The 18,047-nt window shown below is 46.6% G+C and overlaps 1 protein-coding gene and 1 pseudogene across 1 annotated transcript; both read left to right on the top strand.

Annotated features, from left to right (window-relative positions):
* Positions 1-5,980: 5,980 nt before the first annotated feature.
* On the top strand, positions 5,981-10,663 carry LOC120688488 (annotated as a pseudogene).
* Positions 10,664-15,629: 4,966 nt separating this feature from the next.
* On the top strand, positions 15,630-18,042 carry LOC120688489 (SUMO-conjugating enzyme SCE1-like). The gene is made up of 5 exons (XM_039970829.1): positions 15,630-15,840; positions 15,941-16,024; positions 17,238-17,390; positions 17,466-17,579; positions 17,668-18,042. Exons 1-5 carry the CDS (start codon positions 15,772-15,774, stop codon positions 17,728-17,730), a joined length of 483 nt encoding a protein of 160 aa, XP_039826763.1. The 5' UTR covers positions 15,630-15,771; the 3' UTR covers positions 17,731-18,042.
* The last annotated feature ends 5 nt before the right edge of the window (positions 18,043-18,047 follow it).

The raw sequence follows: 18,047 nt of genomic DNA on the forward strand, positions 1-18,047 counted from the left end.
TTTTGTAAAAGTGTTTGCCAGCCCACCACCACCGCGTCCTTTCTAGTTCCGAGGCAATTTTCCCTCGTGGGTCACTGGTATTTGACCTGTTCGACCACACCATGTGCGCCAGTGCAGCCGCCGCCACTCGTCGTCAGGGAAAGCAACGAATTGAAGTGTGAGGAATGTGAGTACTCTACCCTGCCTGTGATGAGTAAATTGTCAACCGTGCGGTGTGATCGTGCGCTTGATCTTTGGATTGCAGGTACACGGGCGTCGAGTGTCGACGGGGAGCTGCGGTGGAGGTGCTGTGGCCGATGGACCGTGCGGTGGACGGCGGTGAAGGGCAGCCGGGACCGGAGCTCGGACCGGGCGGTAGCTGTGGCGTCCACTCCTGTATCGAGGGCGCAAGCGGCGACGGAAGGCGGGTTTCTTAGTTTGCGCCACAAAATCAAGGAGGCGGACGGCGGTTGAAGACGCCAAGTCGTGGAGGCACGGGCGTCGGTCTCGGGACTGACGGAGGCGACGGGCGTTGATGGCGTCTAGGGCCTCGCTGCGGGCGAGGAGGTGACGGGCGTCGGGCGGCGTCTAGGGCCGTCAGGAGGCCGAGGTGGGAATGGCGTCTAGGGTCACGGCGTGGAGGCGGGAATCTTCCCGCGCGTGAGTTTTTGGCGGTTTTCTCAAAACCGGCCACCTACCCAGGTTTCGCGGACCCTCCAAAACCGTGGACCGGATCTTCGTCGACGTGGCGGCATCGCAGCAAAGACTTCGAGTCGAAGAAAGAAGTTTCGCCGTCGATCGAGGCTGTACAGCGGGGTGCTGCTGACCTGACCGGTCTAACCGGTCCCCTGGACCGGTCTGGCCGCAGCAGCCGGGTATAAATAACCCCCACCAGCCCGTGGCTAGTTGAGTCTCTTGAGCCTTTTATTTTCTCTTCGTTTTTCCTTCTCCCTGCCCCTGCTCTAGGTTAGGGCCAAGGTCTCCAACGCAAAGGGAGGTTAGATTATAGCTAATCTCTTCGATTTTGAGGGTGGATGATGGTGTGGTTGGCTCTAGCCTTTGTATAGGTGAATTCCTCAGTGAATTATGAATGAATTTGTGTTGAGATTCACCCGTGTGTGCTGAGCTTTTCATCCTCCCCTTCCCTTTGTGTTTTGGACTTGATTCTTCCTCCTTTGAGGTGTTTTGTGTTTGGAGGAGTCAAGTTCTTCGATTCGTGATTTGATGGACTCGTTGTGATGATTCTAATCTATCTAGCCTAGTGCCAAACCCGCAGGAATCGCGAGTTCTCACGGATTGAGATTTTTGGGTTCTTGAGAAAACCTCAATTCTCTTTGATCTTCCCGTAATTTCTCACGATCTGTTAATATTTTGTGAAAGATCTTTTGGGGATATGTTCATGGGGTAGATGCGAAGCTATCCTCCAAGTTTCGTTGGATTTGGACTTTGTTTGCTCGAGATTTGACATTTGGAGCTTTGTTGGCGGGCTGTCTGGGAGCGACCGGTCTGAGTAACCGGTCTGACCGGTCTGGAATTTGATTTCTCAGCCCGACCGGTCTGACCGGTCTGTGTAACCGGTCTGACCGGTCTCTGCAGTCCAGTTCTGCGTTTCGACTCGCTTTGCTTCCGCGCTGCAACCTGGGTCTTCTGCTTCGAGATAGCTTGTCCATAGCTATTCTCGTTGACCTAAGTTCGAGGGCTTGCGGTGATTTTGGGACATAGGCCGACCTTTCAGATTTCGGAAGAAATTTTGATCGGCTCCCATTCACCCCCCCTTGGTCGCCAGTTTCGGTCCCTCAATTGGTATCAGAGCTTGGTTGAGGTTTTCAATATCTTAACCGGTTCGAAAACCACTTGGCGACCATGTCGAGTCTTGGTAAGATCCCGGTGTTTTCCGGCGAGGACTATGCCCACAAAATTTGGACGTGTCTTGAGAACTACCACGAGGGTACACCTCAGGTGAAGGCCAGACTGTTCGAGACTCACCGGCGTGAATACGAGAACTTCACACAGGAGCCGGGTGAGAGCATTGACTTGATGTTCATTCGTTTTCAGTCGATTTTGAACAAAATCAATGCGAACAGATCTGCTGGTGCCCTTGAGTACACGGAGCACGAGAAGGCTTTCAAGTTACTTTACGCACTTGACCGCTCTGTGTGGGATCTCAAGGTGAACACGATCATTGAGTCTGCAGGCTATGAGACTCTGATCGTGAACGAGCTTTTCAGCAAGCTCAAGGCCACAGAGGTGGATAACCTGACACGAGCCAATCTCAATGGTGCCCCTCCTTCCAAGAGCATCGCTCTTGTGACTGGCCCAGGTGGTGGATCGAGCTCTAACGCTAACTCTGCTCTTGGCTTTTCTCTTGCCTCTTTGCCTTCTGTTTCAGATGAGCAGCTGGAGACGCTGGGCGACGACGACTTGTGCCTCCTGATTAGCAAGTTCCAGTGCGTCTACCACAACAAAGCAGAGGAAGAAGAACCCCGGGTGCTATAACTGCGGCGATCTGAACCACTTCGTCGCCGATTGCCCCAAGAAGTCCGGCGGTGGCCAGAACAACTCCTTCGACTACTACCGCCACCGCGACGAGGGAGGCTCCAACAAGGAGCGTCGGCGCCACAAGCACCGCAGTCGTGACCGGGGAGGACGCTTCGACAAGGAGTCACTCAAGAAGCGCTTCCAGTACAAGGCCAAGAAGCGGGAGAAGGCCTTCCTGGCGCAGCTCAGCGACCTCGACAAGAGCTCCGACACCGACCGCTCTTCTTCACCGACCTCCGACGACGATGACAAGAAGAAGAAGAAGAAGCGGGACAAGGAAGCCACCGGCTTCATCGGCCTTTGCTTGGCGGCCGGTCGGCGCAAAAGCTTCTGCACCATGGCGGGCGAAGCCGATGGTGCTCGTGCGTCTTCAGGTGGACATGCTACACCGACGCACTCCGGCTCTTCTCCCGGATCCGAGAGCGATTCAGAGGTAAACTCCACGATCGCCCGAATCGAGGTGGTGAGGTTCGGCGGCGGCCGGCTCCGGGCGTGCCAAGCTCCGTGGCGGCAGCCTGATCCTCCGTCCTTCTCATCTCCTCCCCTTCCTCTTTGCCTTTCCTCTCCTTCCACGCTAGCTCCTCGCGGCTCCGTGCGTGGATCTGCGTCGGCCGGCCCTCCACCCCCCCTCATCCGGGCACCACGTGCTCCGAGCTCCGGGCGAGCGGGCGGCTCGGAGGAGCAGGGCGCGGCAGGTGCGGCGTTGTGGGGAAAGGAGCGGACGCCAAATCCATGCCCCGCGTCAGGCTTCCTCTCTCTCCAAGGACACGTGTCACTCGGGGAGCGCCCGATTACTCTCAGCTCTCCCTCTCCACGGTGTATAGTAATAAGAGTATGAGGCCTGTTGGGCTCCGCTCCCTGCAAAATAGTGTGGAGTCGGAGCAGATGGAGCCGGGTTTTATGACTTCACCTGCTCCATCTTTTCTTAGATAAAGCCACTGCTTCATCTTCTCACATGTTATAGTATGAAGCCATTTCACTTTTAGAGTGTTTGGTAGAGCTCTAGCAGAAGCCACCGAGGGAGCTGGAGCTAGAGCCTTGCCACACAGGAATTAGACGTCTAGTTGGCTACCACGTTTTGGTAAACTTATTTTCTAGCTTGCATTGGCAGTTGATTGTTTCATTGTTGTACTCGTTAATTATGTCATCAAATTATTTCGGTGAGAAGATGATAATTGTCAGGTACACCTTAGACAAGCTTTGACATGGATGCTATGCAAATGAACCAAATAGAAAATGCACCACATTTAACCAGTGCGTAGCGTACCATATGCTCGTTAATTAGGAGTCGTTTCCTTACGAGTCTGTACCATTTAGCTGCCAACAAATTCAGATTACATTTGCTCCTAGGAAAGGAGCATGCATCAGTACCTAAAAATAAATATTGTCACTAAATAGAGCTATCAAGCAACTAGTATATCAGCTTACATCTACTCATAGTACACTAATATTGATACCCACGAACCATATGCAAAAAATACATACTCCAGCTCAGGAATAACACAGGCCTTTTAAGGGGTGTAAAAGTGGCCATTGCTGTCATGCCAACCCATGTTTATGGAAACATGATGTGTCCTTGCTGAACCTGCCTTCCGAAACAGGGCCTACAAATTTTTGCCCTTGGCCCCCATTTCATGTCCCTCTCCGTCCCTTCTTCCTTTTTCTTGTGACACGCACGGATGACTATTGTTTGCAGCCTCAGCAAAAAGGAATGGTGCACGATGGCCGTCGGAGCGGCCGAGAGCGGGCATGTGACTGTTAGTCAAATGTGGAGCGCCTCGATTTAGCCATGGAAGCTTTCTGGAAGGAATGGAAAGGTTCCTTGTGGAACTCCTGCTCGGGTTCGTCGTTCCGCCGGCCCACCTCGCCAGAGAAACACCTCCTCACCACGGCAGGAGGAATCTCCGGCGGCAAAAGCTATCATTATCTAGGCGCTTAAAGCGGGAAATACAATTAACTTTAAACGATCATTGTTGCTACACATGTAATCGTCCATGTAATGAGTTAAAATTTACTTTTTACCAGAACGGATTAATGCGGTGCATATGGTTCACAAGCATGATAGTACCATGCTGAATTGACCTGACAAGTGACGGCAGTGATTATCCTGTATTCTAGCTGGAGTTCTTCTCTGTACCAGCAGACAATTCAACCTAGGACAGACTGCGTATCTGTCAAGCTGATAGCTTTGTTTCTGGGCCATATTAATTTTAATATCGCCGTCCATTATTGCATCCTTTCCCTTTCACCGGCCGATAACGTTTGTTTTTACAAAGTACTGTAAAATAGGACACATTTATGCTGTTCTTCAGATTTCCAGCAAAAAGGAATGGTGCACGATGGCCTTTGGCCGTGTTTGGTTAGTTTTCATGAATTTTTTTTTCATCTTTGACCACTAATTTAAAGTATTAAATGAAGTCTAATTACAAAATCACCTCCAGAACCCCCTTAAATCGCGAGACGAATCTAATGAGACATTTGACGCGTGATTTGAGGATAATTACTATAGCATCACTGTAGCAAATCATCAATTAATTACCGTCATTAGATTCGTCTCAAAAAGTTACGCACATCCCTGAAAAGATTTTACAAATAGACTTTATTTAGTACTTCGTGGATGCGACATTCTCTTCTCGAAAAACGTGCGCGAAAAATTTACCGTGTAGCCAAACACGGCCAAAGTAGCTTTCCTTTCCGCAGCTACCAGCGAGCACAGTGCTTTCAGTAAATCAACTCATCTGAATGACTGGCTGCAAACATCAGAGCATCAAACAAACAGGACCGGAGGGATGATGCGGTCACCGTGCTCGGAAGTCGCAGCAAAATAACAGTCCTGCTGCTAGCTTGTAGGTTTGCCTGAACACGGGACTCGGAATCACTGAACTTTGTTCTTTGTGCATGACTGAGTAGGTCGTCCTCCTGCCCCAACCGAAGTGCAGGCAGCAGACCCAGCTGCGAACATTTGCTTGGTTTATGAATACTACTAGTAGTTTCTTACTGCATGCGAAACTCCGACCAGTGCATCTGCGAACGAAGCACAAGTGCCATTGAGCTACCGTATCCGGATAGCTTTCAAGCAGTACTTCGGAAATACTAGAAAAGGGAAAAGGCCCGTCTGTAAGTTCACAGATCTTACCCTACGATTCGCGGCCAATTCCCAGGCCTGAGAAGCAGGCCACGTCGCCAACTTTTCCCGGCCGTCCGATCGGGCGCGCGAGCGGTCCGGATCTCGCGTTTTCCAGCCATTTTTCATAAAACTCCTCGAACTTTCTCGAAATACAACCCGCCGTCCACTCCCCTCTCTCAAATTTGTTTTCGAATAAGCCCCTAAAGTTTTCTGAAATCAACCCGCAGTCCACGCCACACCTTCTGCCGGCCACCGCTGCGCACCCCACGACCCGGCCGCCGCCCGCCGCCGGCCAAACGCCTCGAGGCCTCGCCCGCCCCCAGCCCGAGCTCACTGGAGAGAGAGAGGAGGGACAGCGGGAGCAGAGGAGCGTAGGCCAGCACGGCATCGCGCGTAGCCCTCGGCCGCGGCGAACGGCGCCGCGCGCCCCACAAGCCGAGTCGAGCTGCCGGCGTGCGCCACCTCGGCCGCCGGCGGATCCGCCGCGCCCGCCGCACGCATCCGTGCTCATGGCCGCCGCCACGCCTTCGTGGTCCCGCTCGGGACCGCCGCCGCACTGCGCCCCCGCTCGAGGCCGCCGCCGCGCCCCTGCTCGGCAGAGGCCTCGCCCCCTGCCAGCCAGAGCTCCGGCCGCGCCCAGGGGAGAGAGAGAAGGAGAGGGAGAGAGTGGGGAGGGACTGAGCCAGGAGAGGGCGCACGGCAACACGGCGCCGCGGGCAGCCCTCGCCCGTGCAGGCCGGCCGCCGCGCGCGGCGGCGGCGGCGGCGGGGCCACCTGCGGCTCCACGCCCGCCACCGACCCCCATCTCTCCTGGCCAAACAAATCCCGCGCCTCCCCGGCACCACTCGCCACCACCGCACCGCAGCAGCACAGCACGGCCCCCGCGCCAGAGAAACTATCCACGGCGGGCCCGCGCGCGCAGCGAGCGAGCGAGCGAGCTGCTGCTCCGACGATACGATGATGGCCCTGCAGGTCGCCGGCTGCGCCCTGCCGCCCCTCCTCGCGCGGCGGCGGCGCCGCGCGTTCCGCTCGCCCCGCGCGGTGGCGTCGGACGCCGCGCCGGCGGCGGCGAGGGAGGAGGACGGCAAGGTCGCGCTGGGCGGGTCCGGCGTCGCGGTCACCAAGCTCGGCATCGGGGCCTGGTCCTGGGGCGACACCACCTACTGGAACGAGTTCCAGTGGGAGGGTACGTGCTCTCTCCTCCTCGCCACTTCTTGATTCTCATTCAGGATTAATCTGCAGTCCCATTTCTATTCAGATTGCTAGCCATTTCTGCTCTGTTCCACTCTGTTATAAGATCCCAAGGCGTCAGGTGATATACTCATTCAGGATAAAAGTTGGACCGAGCATTAGTAGATCGATGTTTTCAATTGGTTTATGCCGTCGCCAGGTTCATATGGCATCATCGCTATTCAGAGCTTGACATCGTAATTCTGACATTAGCACCACCATGCATGAACTTCATGAGTCCTTGCCTCTGGGCCAACGAGTCTTGCATCATAATGGGGAAAAGAAACCCCATTCGTTTTTGTCATGGTTGCTACTACTGCCGTGAAATTCGATAAAGATTATGACAGAAAAATAAAAGACCCCTAAAAAAAAAGAAAAATAAAAGAAGTGTGTGTTATTGATGTTAGGATACTGACCAATAACCTCGCTCATAGTTCACTCACTTGGAGGTCAAGAAGTGTGATCCAGGATCCTGTACTTGAATTCCTGATTTCTAGCATATGGTCGCCGTTGGTTGCCCTGAAATTATGGTCATCCTTTTTACATTCACATGAGGTGCCTGTTACTTTGACCATTAGAAACCGTATAAGGCGTTTATCGGATTTTAGCTCTGCAATGAGTCCTATCCAGTATATGCTCTGGGAGACTTTATCTCCACTATCATATATTTTGCCCGGCGCTTTTGCTCTCTGTAACTAACTCTCATATATTTTGCCTCCAACTGTAACCAACCTATATAAAATATCTGACTGAGTCTGAAATGGTTAATGAAATTGACTAACCTTCCACTGTCAGAACTGTTGCACGCCTCTCGTTGTAAAACATGGGAATTGTTATCCTTGGACTTTTTTTTTAACGGCAAACTTCAACACGATGATAAAGTCTCTGAAAAATGGCAGATAGGAAACTGAAGGCAGCAAAAGGAGCATTTGATGCGAGCATCGATTGTGGAATAACTTTCTTTGATACTGCTGAAGTATACGGAGCTGGGGTAAGAACCAAAATGGTTCACGTTTTGTCATCCAACCAGTACATACCCTAAATTTAAACTTTAAACTATATCTGTTCTGAAACCATCTCTTTCCATCAGATTCATTAAGGAAAGGCAACAAAAGGAACAAGTCGAAGTGGCCATCGCAACAAAGTTTGCAGCTCTTCCATGGAGGTTTGGCCGTGGAAGTGTCATCTGTGCACTGAAGGCCTCATTGGATCGCCTTGGCGTGTCTTCAGTTGAGCTCTACCAACTTCATTGGTTGGCTCATCATCCTTTCAATCGACTTTGTTTTCCTCCCCTGTTGACTCCATTGACTAACTTAGCCACTCTTCGCATTTCCTTTTCAGGCCAGGGATATGGGGCAATGAAGGTATCCACAACGAGGCTTACCACATAAATATGTAACCCTCTTTAGGACGTCAATCTCACTGTTCTTACATGGTTTAGGTTACCTGGATGGCCTTGGAGATGCTGTTGAGCAAGGTCTTGTGAAAGCTGTTGGAGTCTCAAACTACAGCGGTTGTTGTCTGACTTTCGTATTTTTATGATACGATTCAACCCGAGCGCCGCTGGCTGCGGTGACGGCCGCACGGTGAGCCGTTATTTTAGTTGGGCGCCGCCGAGGCCTCCGCGTCGCCACTACAGCCTGGCATGCCGACGGCCTCGTAGCCTGAAGGCAGCTAGCACGCTGGATGCCTGTGCTGCCCGCTCCGCCGCGCCGCCGCTGGAGTTCGGCGCTGCCTGCCAAAGAGTACCAGCTACGAACTAAGCAGGGACCGCCTCGCGCGATCAGAGAGGAGATGGGAAACCGCGGCTGCCTGCGGAGCTGTGCGATGCCGCCGTCATTGCTGCCTGTGCACGACGGCCGGCGCTCCGTCGCCCCCAACTGCGTGCATGGGCCTGCGCACTGCTGCCTTGCATTTTATTAAGACCTTTTTCCAACACTCGGCCATCTCCTTCCCTCCATCATGGTTGTGCCATGCCTGGCCGAAGCAGCAGCGAGCAGCGGCCATACCTGGCCCATGGGAGTGACGGGGCTACTCCATGCCCCCTTGATCCCCAACTTCACAGTCTTGACTAAGATTTGTCCATTTTCTGATTCTAACTGCAGCTCACATCAAGCCATAATTGCTGCCTGCAAGGTGCTCGACAAAATGCTCCAGTGACGACATGATGTTTGGAGCTCTGTTGGCAAAGGAGAAATTCTTTGGCAAAGTTGAAGATGTGGCCTATGAACTCGGATCCCAGTACCAGTACAACAGACGCATAATGTCCCAATAATGGTCCTCTTCTCTGCTAGATTGGAACATCAAACCTTGCAGTATCATGTACTCTCCAAGGTATAATGATTAATTGGACTCCTGCAAGTTTTCTATGGCATTTTTGTTGTCAAATATTTGTCGTGTACCGTGCTGCTATTATAAAGGATCACATTATTGTTTGCAATTCTTTGTAATTGTGTCGCATTCGGTTACTTAGAATCATTCTGTATTTCAGCTATTTATGTGGCAAACTAAACTAAGTACATTTTCCAAGGAAAGAACTAAGTTAGGTACTTTTGTTTAGTTGCACTTAGAATCCTTCATATTTCATTCCTCACACTATTTATGATAGTTATTGCGTTATGCACTTTTGTTTAGATGAAGATGCCTTAGTTGGTGTGGACTGCATACTGAACTGTGACATCACCTCAAAGTTACCTTCTAATTCATCAGAAAATTCTTGCCTTGAGCTATCTATTGTAGTAATCAAACCATTCTATATGTGCTTTTCCTTTATATAAGATTTTCTAATATTTGTTTACTTCATGCTGGTAATGATGATAGGGCTCAAAGGATGACCGATTTTCAGTCAATGAAAAATCTTTCAAAGGCAATTGACTTTGCTAAGAGGAATTTGCTCGCTGGAAATAAAATTATACTTGTATGCTGTCAAAATGGTAAGTTAACAGAGTCCACCCCCGCCCCCCTCCCCCAAAAAAAAAGGGTTGTCTCATCTGACTTTCTTGCACTACGGATCAGAATGGCATATGCTTTCTTGCATTTGTTTGTTCAATTAATTGAGCTCTAATTTGTTGTTTTGGTCCCCTTCAGGAGAAGATATAATTATTTGTGTTTCCTTGGCAATAGTGACATTGTTGTTCGATGATAACGGTAAGTCTAACCTTGATTACAAAGATTGCAGCAGATATGATTTTGCTTCTCTTGCAAAAATGGTACAACAAAGATTTTAGTCTCTTGTTAATTTGCATTCATACAAAAAATTATTAATTCCTGCGTATGCAATTTAGTATGTCATGCGTGGTTACATCATGAATTAATTGTTTCTTCCGAGGATGCTTTGACTGTGTCCATTCTTTCATGAAAAGAGACATCGCAAGATTGGAGATGACGAAGAGGCTGGTATATATTCATTTGCAAATTTGCAGTAAATGCACAGCCATCTAGAGGAAACTTGAAACAGGTCTATGATTCATTGCTTGTATGCATGGAGTTTCTATTGGTTTGAACTTTAGAGTTGGTCTTTCACGCCATTTTATGAGATATGGTTATACTGAGAAACAATAGTTCGATCATGAAAGTTCCACTTTGTAAGGTCGATTTCACATTTGAATTTGATGGGTGATGGATACAAGTAGAATATGCCATAAAAATGGCAATGATCAATCATATGTAGATCATGCTATTTATCTTATTAATTATATTGGACGTATGTCACCAAGATATATCGTGGACATATTTGTCAAGATACAAGCATTCAGGAGATATTTCTACAATTGAAATTAGTTTACAAAACTTGATTTGTCTCATTTTCGTATATGGTATCAACATTTTTTCCTTGCAATGAATCCTATCACAAATATAATATTTCTGTATTTCAACCATTTGATCTATTCCATCATACATATGGTTAACATTTCTGAAACACTCTGCTTGAAGTAGGATTTTGTGGTCTACTCTGAATGATGACACCATGAAGAATCATGCTTTGTGAATACTCCTAAATATACCAAGTATGGTTGTAACACCTGAAGTTGCCCTATCAGAAATCATGCAATCAGTAAACATAAAAGATTACAAATGATGAGAGCAGTCTGAAAATCTGAAACAATAAATATTATATGCACGAATTAAAGTTCGCATCAACTACAAACATACGTGCAAAATATAGTCCACATACTGGTCATACGCGGCAATGCCGCGACCATTTCTAGTTGATACTTATGTGCGGAAGAATCACAGGTGCATGGTGCCACCGTGAAAGAAACGACTACAGAAAGAAATGCGTCCCAGAAACCTTTTTTCTTTTTGTTCTTAGTGGAAGGAACGGTGAGCAGAAATTACAGTTATAGCTTCACCGCCCCTATGATGGCGACTTGGAGAAATGAAAACAATGGAGCGTCACTTGAGAGATAGGGATTCACGTACGCACTATCAAAATAGGAGGCAAGGGTTTTGTCCACGCACAATTTTGCTCTTGTGGACAATTTTGCTCTTGCTGTAAGTTTTGTTTCTGTCTAGGCAAATAGTGTTTAGATTTTTATGGGTAAAAATTTTGAAATGGAATCTTGCTATTTCAGATAACTAAATAAAATCTATTTGCAAAACTTTTTGCACTAATGGATTATAAATCGCAAGACGAATCTAATGAGTCTAATTAATTCATGATTAATCCATAATTAGCGGATTGTTACTTTAGTATCACTGTTACAAATCATAAATTAAGTAGGCTAATTAGATTCATCTCACGATTTACAACTTATCCGTGCAAATAGTTTTGTAAATAGTTTTGTAAACACTGCCCGTGCTAGAGATTCCTATCTGTCGCTGACTCGACGTTTACTCGCCGCCACGTCTGCTCAGCTCAGCTCTGCTCCAGCCTGCAACCTCGCTCGTCAGCCCTGTTTGTTTTCATCAGTTTTTTTAGCCCCTTCATATCAAAAGGAATTTTACCATTTAGAAATATTAAATAAAATTTATTTATAAAACTTTTTTGACAGATGGGTGCTAATTTGTGAGACGAATCTAATGAGTCTAATTAATCCATAATTTGCTACAGTGAGCTACAATAACCATCTGCTAAATACGGACTAATATACCTCGTGTCTCGCAATTTAGCCCCAGAGTTCTACAATTAGTTTTATAATTAGATTTTATTTAATATTAATAAATATCAAGATTCTCTTAAATAAAACATAATCTAAAGTTTAGCCTCTAGAACCAAACATACCCGTCGTCTCACCTGTGCTCGTGCCCGCACAGGTTGGCTCCGCTAGAGAGGCCATCGGTGGATTTGTGAATCGTGATGCCCCTGCGGCCCTGCCTCCTCTAGTCTACGGAGTACGGAGGCGGTCTCTTGCAGGCTTCTGCCCGGCGCCCCGGCAAGGCAACGGGTGGCGCGGCCGGGTGGCGCGAGGGGGAGAAGGGCGTTCCTATGTCCGGAAGATCGTTAAGCACCTTGTCGCACAGCCCAACCCGGCCCATCTGCTAAGTAACACACAGCCCATAACGAATAAAGAAACAGCGGGAGAGAGGAGGTGGCATTGCGATGGCCTGAACTGCTGAACAAAAGTAGCACTGCAGCATTCGACTCAGAAGCTAATATCTAATAGACTAGTCTAGTATTTTCTAGTTTTACTTAACTCTTTTAATGGAGTCAACATTATTGACTAATGGAGTCAACATTATTGACAAATGGATTCAACATTCTAAGAAAACTAATTCAACAGTTTGAAAAAATTAATTCAACATTTTTCTAAAAAATGTTGAAACAGTATGTTACAAATGTTAAAAATCATAAATTAAATTGTTGAACTAGTATATTAAAATATTGAACTGTTAGATAAAAGATTAAAAATAGCATATTGGATCTTATTTTCTTGCATTAATTTCAACGAATATTACGGTCCAAACAGATTTTTAATCGGGTGTATGGTTGGAGAGAAAAGATCCATTGAAGTTTCGAATATGTGTAACTTTCCATCCTCTCCCTACACTTGCTGGCATGGCATCCCACCACTGCTAGTCTGTTCCAATCAACACGCCGCTGTGTGCACGGCCCACGCGCCCACGTGCTAGGCTATTCGGATATAATCAGAGCCACTGCACCAATCTCAAACAGTAGAAGATATATGGATTAAAAATCTAGTGGAAGATGGATAGTGGAAGATGGATAGAATTTCTGGGGGAGAAGCGGGCTTATTGGGCCGTGGAGTGTGTTTTTGGGCCGTTGGCCCCTAATTGTTGTTGTCATAGTGACTTCGGCCCACACTAACCTCGGTGACGCAATGAAACAATGATTTCGGTCGCCTACGGTACAAGAGAGTTGTGCTACAGTAATTAAGCAAACAGAACGTCACAGCAAGCCCCTGTCAATTGTCATCGTGATTTTGTACATGCTGATGTCGCAACGAAAGACAACCTATACAAGCCCGGCTCTTGATTGGCGTAGCATCAAGCAAGGAAGTAAAGGTCTCGGCGTTACCCTTGCAGCCATATGCCATGTAGCTCAATCTACCGCTCGCGCTTCGATACATCGAGAGAGATGAATTTGTTTGCTTTCATTCATGCCACCTGCATAGTATTTGTTTGTATATGAACTCGGTTTGATCAAATTAATTATTTCTACGAATTTTCCAAACTCACGTGCTCACAATTTTGACAAGGATTGATCGACATAGTGGCTGTACTAACACAATTTCCCTGACTAGATTTTGGCACTTCCTCCCTTGGATTATATTATTGGTTTGGCTACAACCCAGACATGCCGTGTTTGGTTAGGGTATGTTTTGTTTGTGAAAAAGTTTGGATTTTGGTACTGTAGCACATTTCGTTGTTACTTGACAAATAATGTCCAATCATGGACTGATTAGACTTAAAAGATTCATCTCATGCTAATCAGTTAAACACTTAAACTGTGTAAAAAGTTGTTTTTTTTCAACTGCATTTAATGCTTTATGTATGTGTCCGAAGGTTCGATGTGACGGATACTGTGAAAACTTTTTTGGAAACTAAACGGGGATGGTGGAAAAATTTGGTGAATCTTTTTGCACCTTTCATCACTAATTAGTAGTACTAAATAAAGTCTAATTACAAAACCACCTCCAGAATTTTTGGGTAAATTCATGAGACGAATATAACAAGACCTTTAACCACATGATTAGATGATGGTACCGTAGTATTACTGTAGCAAATCATAAATTAATCAGGTTCATTAGATTCGTCGCGCAAAACTGCACCTATATGTGAAAATATTTTACAAATAAACTTCATTTAATACTCGATGCATGCGAGATTTTATTTTCGCGAAATTTTTTCAGAGGTAACCAAACGCGGCAAAGCATGGGGAAAGAAGGTGATGTCTGGGTTTTGGCTACAACCCAGACATCACACCCTACAAATCACCACCTCAAGCATTCCCGCTGCACACTGTCGTTATCTCGGCCCCTCCGCTTGCTAGCCGCTGCATGTTGCCGTCACCACCGCAAGAGGGATGACCACAAATCCAGACGCCATCGTATCAAATCACCACGCTAGCGTTGAGGGATCCGTCCTGCAAGGTGCCCGGATGAGAGGGAGGGGTGTCCCTGTCGCACTAGAGCAGCAGCCATAAAGGACTTGTCCATAAATTTTCAATAATCATTTTATCTTACTTTTACGAATTTAAATATGTTGACCTAACGAAGACCATGTTCATGGATAACGAAGGCCATAAGGGAATCTTATGTCTGTCTAGAATTTTCCTCTACACATTTCTCTTGTGATTAATTAGGGCCCTGTTTAATTTCTAAAAATTTTCCTAAAGTACTCCTCACATCGAATCTTCGGACACATGCATGGAGCATTAAATACAGTTGAAAAAAATAATTAATTACACAATTCAACTGTAAATGACTTGATAAATCTTTTAAGCCTAATTAGTCCATAATTGGATATTAATTGTCAAATAATAACGAAAGTGCTACAGTACCCAAACCCAAAAATTTTCACAAACTAAACACAACCTAGATCATCAAATTAAAGTTGGCTCACAATTGGGCCTATTTAGTTCCCAACATTTTTCCCGCGTTACAAAAACTTTGAATGTTTGACCACTAATTAGGAGTAGTAAATGTGGATAACTGACAAAACCCATTCCATAATCCCAGACAAAATCACGAGACGAATCTAATGAATCTAATTATCCAATGATTAGATAATGTCGTTCTACAGTAAACAATCTCCAATGATAGATTAATTAGGTTTAATAGATCCGCCTCACGATTTTCCGTCCATCCGTGTAATTAGTTTTATAATTAATCTATATTTAATACTCTTAATTAGTGTTGTAAACACTTCTAAAAAATTTTGTCCAAAATATTTGGCGAACTAAACATGCCCAAGCGTCTAGAATCACTCCAAGAGCAGGAAATTCCGGGCCAATTCTGCTTGCTGCCTGCTTGGATCGAAGAGGGACAAATACGTCTGTGTCCTCCGCAAAAGGCCACCGAATGAGGAACAACACACAAGGAAATGCACGCGAATTTGACGAGAAAAATGCACGCGAATTTTTTTTTTTTTTTTGAGAAACAACGCACGCGAATCTGATGCTCCGTCCGCAAACACTTTTTCAGCTCCTGCCTGCGCTCGCACTGCGTCAGGGACCCTCTGACATGTGGGGCCAGTGACCCGCCTGCAATAATCAGTTGCTACAAGTCAATCGTCAACACCAAGAACATTTAAATAATAAAAAGGATAAAGAAAATAATTGGATGAATTTTTTTTTTGCATAATAAAAGGGGAAGTGAAGAGGCGGTTCGTCGTCCAAGACTCCCAAGTCGCCCCCACCCACACCCAAACCAGAACAAACCCTTGCGAGGGAGCGAGGAGAGCTGCTCGCCGCCGCCGCCACTGCCGCAGCCGCCATGTCGGCAGGGATCGCGCGCGGCCGCCTCGCCGAGGAGCGCAAGGCCTGGCGCAAGAACCACCCCCACGTCCGTGCCTGCCTCTCTGGGGCCCCCTCTCCCCTTCCTACCGCGGCTCGCGCCGCCGCCCCGATTCGAGCCTCGATCTGATCCTCTTCCTGTCTCGCAGGGGTTCGTGGCGAGGCCGGAGACGCTGGCCGACGGGTCGGCGAACCTCATGACCTGGAACTGCACCATCCCCGGCAAGCAGGGGGTAAGACTGACCACAGCGGATCGAGCATCCTCTCCCCCATCCCTATTCCCTACCCCACCTCCCACTCTGTCTACAGTGCTTGCTACAGTATGATTCCGTCCTAGTTCGATTCGATTAGATTTGATCCGGCGCGATTCGCAGGAGGAATAAATTAGGTTGTGTAGGTATTCATGCGAGGACGGCAATTTAGGGAAACGGCTCTGTCCTGTGCGAAATCGCTGTTGGATGGAGTGGTGCTGAGCTGAGATGTGTGCCCCCTTTTTGCAGTTTTGTTTATGATGAATATTATTTTATTTTATGTTGTGAACACATGGTCTGTGGTATTTTATCATTTCTTGATTGTACTGCTTATTGATTTGTTAATTCACTTGCCTTGGATTGTACCAGATTCTTTGTTTTATTGCAATTTATCTAAGACACTTACTAGGACTTTCAGAGGTGTGCTTCGCACATAAGGATAGGCAGCTTTTCTCAAGCTATTTGGCTTAGGCGTTCAAATATTATCCGGTAGTACCAGATTGTAACATTAGAACTGATTCTGCATGGCTAGACATCTGGCAGAGGCAGAGCTGCTCGATGCTTCACCAACATCAACATCAACAAAGCCTTTTAATCCCAAGCAAGTTGGGGTAGGCTAGAGTTGAAACCCAACAAAGACCATTATTCATGGTTTTGGCACGTGAATCGCGGCTCGATGCTTCACCAATGCTGAAAAATTAGAAGACAATGTTGACTATGTTTTCCTTTTCTTCTGGTGTTTACTGACTGTGTTTGCACCAGTATGTTTTAGGTATTAAGATAATGTGCCACCACCGCCGGTATTTCATCACATTAGCATACTGTTTCTTAATGTGTATGTGTTTTTTTTTTTGAAAAACTTGTTGTAGTGTTTAAAAGCTCTGAGAATCTTTCCATATCGTGTTCCTGGCAAAATGTTTGTTTGTTTCTATTTTCTTGCCTGTATGTCCCTAAACTGTTTGAAAACAAGCTTCAAAACATTGATCTACAGTTATTATACTTTGTTAAGTCCTTTTCTTTCGCTGATCACTTCCTGGCATTCTGGAATTTGACCAGGTCCAATGTAAACTTATGTATCCTTGTGCACTCTAACCTCCCATTTCATTTCTATTCTTTTTCCATTGCTTTCCTTTCTGTGATGAGATTTTGTCTCCAGTACTGTTTGGGTTTTAACTAGCATTTCACTTCCATGCAGACTGATTGGGAAGGTGGTTACTACCCTCTTACCCTTCATTTCAGTGAGGACTACCCTAGCAAACCTCCAAAGTGCAAGTTTCCACAGGGTTTTTTCCACCCAAATGTCTATCCTTCAGGGACAGTCTGCCTCTCAATTCTCAACGAGGATAGCGTAAGTTTAGCTGCTCCAGGATTAAACTGCATCTAAGTTTGTTCCAAATTTCCTGTTCTCACTGTATAATTTCAGGGTTGGAGACCTGCTATCACTGTTAAGCAGATTCTAGTTGGAATACAGGACTTGCTCGATCAGCCTAATCCAGCTGATCCTGCTCAAACTGATGGATACCACCTTTTCATCCAGGTAAGAAAGAAACAACGAACAAGATTGTTCTATTCATTATTGTTCTTTTCTCACAAGATTAACCAGTTTTTTCCCACAAATACTTCAGGATCCAACAGAATATAAGAGACGTGTTCGTCTGCAGGCCAAGCAGTATCCTGCTCTGGTGTGAGGATGTTGGATGCTTAAGATCCATGACCCATCCTGCACATCCGCATAGTAGCTGCGACATCTTCAGTTATGCATCTGAATATGGCTTTGACAAGATATAAGTTCTCTGGAGTATTGCCAGTGCAATCTTGAAACTTTTATGATCTGTAGATCGGGCATTGGCTTGAAACAGAATTGTTTCCTTAACTGCTGCAATTGCTGGAGTGAATGACATTTTGGTGACGATCACCATTATCTGTAATCCCACTTCAAGATAATTTGAATCTTTGCGTGCTTATTAAAGAAATCTCTGTGCTTGAGAAATGGTATATACCTTTC

This window comes from Panicum virgatum, chromosome 9N (assembly GCF_016808335.1).
Source record: "Panicum virgatum strain AP13 chromosome 9N, P.virgatum_v5, whole genome shotgun sequence".
In the NCBI taxonomy this organism is placed as follows: domain Eukaryota; kingdom Viridiplantae; phylum Streptophyta; class Magnoliopsida; order Poales; family Poaceae; genus Panicum; species Panicum virgatum.